The sequence below is a fragment of the Anastrepha obliqua genome, chromosome 5 (genome assembly GCF_027943255.1).
Source record: "Anastrepha obliqua isolate idAnaObli1 chromosome 5, idAnaObli1_1.0, whole genome shotgun sequence".
Classification (NCBI taxonomy): domain Eukaryota; kingdom Metazoa; phylum Arthropoda; class Insecta; order Diptera; family Tephritidae; genus Anastrepha; species Anastrepha obliqua.
In genome coordinates, this window is record NC_072896.1 from 76,105,960 (window position 1) to 76,114,702 (window position 8,743).

Here is an 8,743-nt window from a genome sequence, read left to right on the forward strand (position 1 = left end):
CTATCAGGCGCCATCTGATATTTAAATTGGAAAATGGCGCAATGAATTTTCTCTTCACAATGAATTCCTGGAACAAATCAGTTGTTGTGCCAGCAAATATCAAATGAAATGACTAAGCAAGATCGTCATGTCGCATACCGTGAATTGAGGCATCCTTGGGAAATATGGTAAAAATATAAATGTACCCTCACAATTTAAAAAATGCATTGGAAATGGGACTGGTTAAATTATTAATTTTGCACCACCTTGTATAAATAGTAGCCCTCGTATTCTTAAAACTAAAGACAAAAGAGATTGATTTTGAGCAGGTAAGCGGGACAAGCCAAAATGACTTTCATATGTATACCCTTACATGAGTAGTATAGAGAGAACAGTTATTCGCTAAATGTGTACACACGAGGTGTGTTCAGAAAGTATCGCGAATTTTGAATTTTCGCAGGTTACGAATATTCGAATTTCGTTATTTTAAAACATATCTCTCACTTATGCCGACGAGTTCGGCCATTTTTAATGTTCAGTTAATTGTTGACAGCTGCTTTGCTTGGACGTGTTCCGACTCGTCCTCGATTTTTACCTATTCAAAAAGATGAATCAAAGAACCTGTATCAAATGTTGTGTGAAAAACGAAATTAAGAGCCCGGATGCATTCCGAATGTTGACTGTGTCATACGGAGAAGCTACTTTGGACCAAAGCAACGTTTATCGGTGGTACAAAATGTTCTCAGAAGGCCGAGAAGATGTGAACGACGAAAAGCGTGCTGGACGCCCAAGCACTTCATCAACAGACCAACAGAAAAAATTGATGAAGGAAGAACATGCTATTGGCCAATCGTCGAATCACAGTTAGAGAAGTTGCTTAGGACCTAGACATATCGATTGGCTCGTGCCATTCTATTTTTTTCATTGATTTGGGCATGAGACGGGTCGCCGCAAAATTCGTACTTAAAACTGCTCAATTTCGACCAAAAGCAGCATCGCAACTAATGAGATGTTGGACTCTGTCCGCGACGACCCAAATATGCTCCAGAGGGTCATAACTGGTGACGAATCGTGGTCTTATGGTTATGACGTGGAAACCAAAGCTCAATCATCCCAATTGAAGCTGCCGGACGAACCAAGACCGGAAAAAGTGCGCCAAGTTCAGTCGAATGTAAAAGTTTTGCTTACCGTTTTCTTCGATTGCATGGGAGTTGTACATCAGATGATGCCACACCACCGTATTCCCCAGATCTGGTCCCCTGTGACTTTTTCTTATTCCCGAAAGAGGCTCATAAAAGGGCGATTGAGGAGATAAAGACGGCATCGAAGGAGGAGCTGAACAAGATAAAACAAAATGATTTTTTGCTCAATAAGGAATATTACCTGCAAGTTATACGCAATTTGCGCAAAGCAATCCGCCAGAAACGACCGGATTTCTGGAAGAACAAAAATTGGCTCTTGCATCACGATAACGCCCCTGCTCACACATCGTTGCTTTTGCAGACTTTTTGGCCAAAAACAACACACTAATGATGCCACAGCCACCGTATTTCCCAGATCTGGTCCCCTGTGACTTTTTCTTATTCCCGAAACTGAAGAGGCCCATGAAAGGGAGATTGAGGAGATAAAGACGGCATCGAAGAAGGAGCTGAACAAGATAAAAAAATGATTTTTTGAAGTGCTTCGAAGATTGGAAAAAACGTTGGCACAAGTGCATATATCTCATGGGGACTACTTTGAGGGGGACAAAATAGATATTAATGAATAAATAAATAATTTTTGAGAAAACACAAAATTCGCGATACTTTTTGAACACACCTCGTACTTGCGGCCTGAGTGATGGCCGTTGCAGTAAATGAAACTTTATAGTACGCAAATTTTAAAAATTGAATAGAAGTACAAATGACTGCGAGGTCTACAAATACAATATGTTCAATAGATTTCTTTTTAGTTTAATTAAAAATCGATTTCATTCGAAACGATTTTTTCACCCACTAGACTTGTTCATTTTGCTGAATTGAAGTTTTTGACAACATTTCCTCTGTTTTTATTTTCAAATGTTTTCTCATACCTATTTATACATTCTCTAAAACGCAATTGAATATTCATTAATCTGAGCATATTCTTCCAAATGTCGCGCAGTTTTACGATAACCCTTCTATTCTCTATGATATTATCTCTGGGGCATTGTACGCCAGTGCTGTTTTGGCATACTGAGGTGTAAGTTTCTTAAATAAAAGTTAGCCAATGAATATTATTTGAATTTTATTTTCCCTGTATACTCGTAGCACTCCCAGATCAGTGTTTCCTAGAATAAAGCACCCGGAATTCCTTGAAGAAATAAAAAAAATACTTGAAGATAAAATGCTCGTTGCCTTCACATACTATAAGGTAAACTCTTAACATGGCTGTTTTAGATAAGATAAAAATGTTTCATAGAAAAGCATGTGAATATTATTTATGCTCTCAAAAGTTACTGATTCCTTCGCGTATGAACATCCGATTGGGGTTCCAATAATATAGTTACTTGACTTACAATATACTAATATGCACCAAAGAAATGTTGGCTAGCTTTGTATTTTTTTATCAAAATTTGTTTGTCGTACCTTTTTTTAGTATTTATAGTCAGAGAAAAAAGTTGAAACATATACCAATGGATAACATATGTGGAGACGGTTTGCACAATGTATTAAAATAGATACATACATAAGTGAATAGGCGCAGGTAAAATTAATCACACTATTTTACCTGTATTATGATACAGGGTTTGATTGAAAAGTAATCAGCCTTCCCGCGCGGAGCGTCTGCCAAGCGATCAAGCTTATCGGCTGGCGGGAGAAAATGATCGTTGGACCTTCGCCTTCCACTAGAAACCGGTCCCAGTTCGCTGGCAACAGCGGTGCTCTGCGAGTGAAAGCTGTTTTAAAAGTGTGTTAGGATTTTGCAGTGGCGAAAATGCAGCGATCGTTGGAGCAACGTTACTCGATCAAATTTTGCGTAAAGCTAAACAAAACGAGTACCGAAACCATTGGGCTACTCAAGGAGGCTTACCGGGACTAATCTCTGTCAAGTGCTCAGGCAAAACGGTGGCACAAGTGGTCAAGGAACGCCGGGAGGACGTCGAAGACGAACAACGATCTGGAAGGCCTTCGACGACGCAAACAGACCGCCTTCCTCTGCACCCCTGCATTGGCCAAGATGGGGGTACCGGTGCTTCTCCACCCTCCCTACAGCCCAGACCTGCCCCCTCAGGACTTCTTCTTGTTACCGCGCCTGAAAAGAAAACTGAAGGGGGGGGCGGGGGGGCGTTTCGACTCCATTGAGGCGATCCAAAAAACTGTGACAGCCGAATTGAACGCGATTCCGGCGGATGAGTTTAAAAAATGTTTCCTGCAGTGGAAGGACCGCTACCAGCGGTGTATTGACGCTGAAGGGTCCTATTTTGAAGAATATTAGTTGTGTAAGCCAAAAGGTTTAATAAAACTGCTTAAAAAAATAAGGCTCATTACTTTTCAATCAAACCATGTACATCATGCTACAATATGTGTCATGATATTATATACAGGTATATGTATCATGATATAAAAGCTTATGAAACAACTGGAAACTTATACAATATATTGTGAATCAATACTATTATAAATTTGATTCAGAAATTATGACGGCCATGGATTAATTAATGATTGGAAAAAGTAAAACTAGAATACCAAAGAAATAGCCTCGTGGAATCACTCAAAAATAAATCCTTAGATTTGCTTGTGATCAAATACTTTTACTTTGTAACAGTTTCTGGTTCTGTGTTGGAGAATAAGCTCGTAGCGTTTGTACCAAACACTTTTATTTAAACAAACAATAATAATTATATCAATAAGTAAATCAATTATATATTCGCCATTGCTGTTTACAACCTCTTCCCAACTCTCGACCAATTTGTTCACGCCGTTCCGCCAAAAATCGCCTGGTCTGGTGTCCAAGAAGTTGTTGAGCCAGTTTTTAAAGTCCTCCTAATTATCGGGAGGGAGCAGAAAAGATGGTAATCGGTCGTTGCAAGGTCTGGAGAATACGGCGGATGCTGAAGGACCTCCTATTCGAGCTTTTGGAGTGCGAATGTGACGACTTGTTCAACATGGGCCTGGCGTTGTCATGAAGGAGTATAATTTGACCATATCAATCAGGTTTTTCCAGTCGAATAGCCTCATTCACGCGGTGTAGCTGGGCAATGTAAAGCTCCTTGCTCACCCTAGTATTCCTTTCGAGCATTTCCCAATGTACCATGCCCTCCCAGTCCCATCGAAGACATATCATGATCTTTTTTAGATACAAATCTGGCTTGACTCTCGACTTTAGTGTATCTCGTGGAGTCACCTACTCCTTTTATTTCATTTCTCATCTCCGGCGACGATTCGGTACAAAAAGTGGTGTTTATGACAGCGTGTTGCTCGTTGGCGGGCGAAATACTGACAAGCAATTTGGGGACGACTTTCTTTATTTTCTTCCTTGAGCTCGTGAGACACCCAGGCTCCTAATTTTTCATTTTTGCCGCCTGAGTATTCCATTTCTAAACTTCAAAATTAATAAAAAATTAAAAAACTCAAAAATACAATTAACATAATATAGTTTTGTGGAGAAAGAATTCTATCGAATGAATACTTTCCCTTTGTCAAACAGCACACCAATCGTTATTAAATAAAAGAAATAAGAGAAAAAGAATATATAAAAACGCTATGAAGTTATTCCCCAAACCAATAATACTTATAATGTGCCTCATATGCGAAGTTCTACAAGTATCTAACATATTTACTAGCTTGTAGATTTTTCTATGATAATAGACTTATGTGCATCTAATTTGCATGGAAATCTAAGTTTGGAGTCAGCGAAAGAAAATAATATTTTTACCAGCAACATATAAAAGGTCCATCTAGCATTACTTATTTGTTTTTCATTTGGAATCTCTTTTAAAGTTATCGCTAAAACATTTCCGTTGCGAGAATTGTTTCACGTATCTGAGCCAGCAATCGCCTGCGTTTTTCTACGCCAATGTGGAGAGAGCCGACGAAGCTCTTCATTCATTAGATCCTGTAGGCGAGTATAGCATGCCACCCGATGGGAGGCTCGTGGCTCCAATAGTGTGTGAAGCTGGCAAATTGTATATGATTTCGTTAGATTCATTTAGAGGAGAGGCTTCTCCAATGCGAAGTTGCGGTAAGTTGTGATTTGAATTTTATTATTCTCCAAAGAAATAAACAGAAACAATTAAAACCAAACCTTTTTTTGTTTGGCATATAATGAATCGCACAAAAAAAACGTCAATTGCTTCAGAAAGTCCAAAATCAGCAAATACCAAACGAGAATTGTTCACTTAATTTTGAGGAGAAAATTGTTTATGCTCACTTAAGAAATATGTAAACGCGCTATGCATAAATATTGAAACTTACAAAATAAGTTTACTATTTATTTCAACACAAAATTTCTTCTTATATAAAATAAAAAATCTATGTACGAGGTGTGTTCAAAAAATAAGGTGAATTTTCATTTTTCTCAAAAAATATTTATTTATTCATGAATTTCTATTTCATCTCCTTCAAAGTAGTCTCCTCGGATATAATACACTTATGCCAGCATTTTTTTTCCAATCCTCGAAGCAGTTCTGGTATGCACTTTTTGGTAAGCAAAGTTCAGTGAGCAGGTGCATTATCATGATGTAAAAGTCATGCATTTTTTTCCACAATGCCGTGTGTTTTTTTCGTATTTTTGGTATTGTCTCTCCTAGACTATTGCATTGGGACGATTGGGCTTTGGTTTCAATGTCATAACCATGTACCCATGATTCGTCACCAGTTATGACCCTTTTAAGCTTCTCTGGATCATCGTTGACATCATTCAACAATTCCTGAGCGATGTTCATGCGACATTGTTTTTGGTCAAAATTCAACAATTTTGGAACGAACTTCGCTGCCACACGTTTCGAGTCCAAAATTTCCGAAAAGATTGCATGGCATGAGCCAACCGATATCTCGGTACAACTTCTCTAATTGTGATTCGACGATTCTCCATAACAATTTTCTTCTCTTTCTCAACATTTGTATCGGTTGTTGATATGCTGGGGACATTTTTTACACAAATTTTAATGCAGCTTCTTTGATCAATTTTTTTCGATAGCAGAAAATCGCCGAACGCGCAAAACACTTATCTTATTTATGCCTCTTACCAACAAACAAGCTATGTTGCTAACACCGTGAACATATCTTCGAGACGCGTGTACTAATATAAAAAGAAATAATCATCGAAAGTCGAATATACGTAGCCCGCGAAATTTGACAGTTCGCTTTGTTTTTTGAACACTCCTGGTATATACGAGAATTAATATTTTATTTAAAGTTATTTGGTTGAACAATAGATATTGAAATTTTCAAATGCAAGATATATAGGGTGTTTTTTAAGAGCTTGAGAACTTAAAATGATAATAAATAAATAAAATAAATAATTTGCTTTTACACTTCTGTTAGGTGTTTTCCAAAGCTCCTCTTCCTATTTGTGGTGTACGTCTTGATGTTGTTCCACAAATGGAGAAACCTACAGTTTTAAGCCGACTCCGAATGGCAAATGGTTTTTATGACTAACTTTTTCATGACAGAAAACACTCGGAGGTTCGCACACACCCTATGATTAGATAAATTTTATAAATTTCAAAGACATGCAATCTTCTTTATTATTCTTAATTACACTTACTCCTTCCAAGTGAAATTCTTTTTCCGGGCCAGAATACATCAGAGTGGCATTAGGTAACGGTGAGAGCTTAACAGTTTTACAGACACCAACGAAGAACTCGTTTAGTATCACAGGATCAATAATACAATTTGATTTCACTTTTCATTGTATGCTAAGATTTTTCATGTTGCCCCATAAATATTTGGATGGAGGCAAAGGGTTTTATTTAGAATTAAAGTATAAATGCAAACAATTCGCCTTTCTAATGATATCAGTAACTTCGTTGTTGGCTATTTCAGATTGGCAGCAATAGAAGTCAGTCTTATTTCCTCTCCTCTTTCCTTTTGCTGAGCAGACTTCCTTAACATACCACGGGCATGAAGAGTATGTGGGGATACATGTGCTAGACCAAAAAACGAAATCAAGTTACACTTTAAAAGCCAAAACTACTCTTTACACTTTAAAGAAAAGAAACCGCCGAAGACGAATCATTCTTTACCAAGCCAATGCGATTTCTCACGTATCGGCTCACACAAGGGAGTTGTTGGCTCTAAAAAAATTGCATTGAAGAGTCATCCACCTTACAGCCCTGATTTGGCAACTAATGATTACGTTTTGTTCCCGAACATCAAAAACAACAGCTTGTTTTGGAGGCATCTAAGTGGTTAAAGTGCTTTAAAAATTGGTTCAAGCGATTACAGGAGTGTATTGACTTCTAAGGAGACTATTTTGAAAAAAACTAAAGCCATTTTCATTATTATTTTACTTTTTTCATTATTGGACGCACAATATACTACACAGCCCTCTTAAAAAAATCTAAAATAATAAATTTTTAACTTATTTCGAACGAACTAACTTTAAGAAACATACAGTTTTTCTAGAATATGTCATATTACATGAAGCGAGATTTACTTTTTTACCAATTCCATTGTGCTTGGTATTTTTATGGACACTATTTACTAACATTATTTACATATGAGTTCTTGTTTTACAGATAAGGCAATTAGATCGGTAACAGCTTCAATAGAATGTGATGAGATTGCCTATGCTTTCTTAGGAACCCATGAACAATCAAGTGAACTAAGCGGCACCCTCTTCCAAGCCAAAATGATTTCGTTTTACTTCACTCAACTCGCACTTCGAGACACAGATGGCTTACATGAAATTGAAATACAGAATATGAAAGTAACAGGCGAAGACCCTCGGCTAAGAGTTGAACTTCAAACAAATGATTCAAGATTAGCATTGGGATTCAATTTATTCCTTAGCAATGGATATTTCGAGATACACTCATTCAAATTTAAAGATACTATTTATTACGTTTCTGATCTTTATGCCCCACAAACTCATTCATTTTCATGTGGAAAAATAACACTAGAAAATGAGAAGAAAAAGCTTATACTTACCAGAGTACAAATTCAATATGATAGTGAACATCATTCTGAGCGTACTGGGGACTTTAAGTTTAAAGACGCCTGGACTTGTGAAGGATTCGTCTCGCCTGCAATAATATCAGGACTTTTTGTTACTGCAATACTCTTGGCTATTTTGTCAGTGGGTATTAGTATGTTGCTGAGCGTGCAGTCACCAACCGCATTTGAAACCGAAGGAGGACCTACTTTACAAATCAATGTAGCAAACGAGTGAAAAGAACTTAAAAACTGTACGTCTATGTACGTGTGTGTGAATAGTTAACTTGAATAATTTAAAAACATAATTTGAATGAATTGTTAATAATTTATGTAAAATACAATTTAAAATCACAAAAAATCAACTTTTACTTATTTAAATACTAGCTGACCCGGCGAATTTTGTTCCGCCCTAGAGGCAATAAAAAATAAGATTTTTGATTTTATTAAGTAAATTTTTTATTAACCAAGTATTTCAATGAAGCTTTAATAGATTGCACTCTTCAGTTAAGCACCTTGTGATACACGACATTTTTTGTTTTATTATCAGGTGCAAGAACAAACAACGCAGATGGTTTTCCGACCCGTGAACATGCCACATATAACCATGTGAGAAACATTGATTTTCTAGATTCAGACCACAAACT

General features: G+C 37.1%; 1 protein-coding gene across 1 annotated transcript; it reads left to right on the forward strand.

The window, feature by feature from the left end:
* The first annotated feature begins 2,055 nt into the window (after positions 1-2,055).
* LOC129248293 (V-type proton ATPase subunit S1-like) lies at positions 2,056-8,461 on the forward strand. Its single transcript, XM_054887784.1, has 4 exons — positions 2,056-2,199; positions 2,268-2,370; positions 4,941-5,181; positions 7,682-8,461. The coding sequence occupies exons 1-4, from the start codon at positions 2,111-2,113 to the stop codon at positions 8,332-8,334; spliced, it is 1,086 nt and encodes a 361-aa protein (XP_054743759.1). The 5' UTR covers positions 2,056-2,110; the 3' UTR covers positions 8,335-8,461.
* Positions 8,462-8,743: the final 282 nt, after the last annotated feature.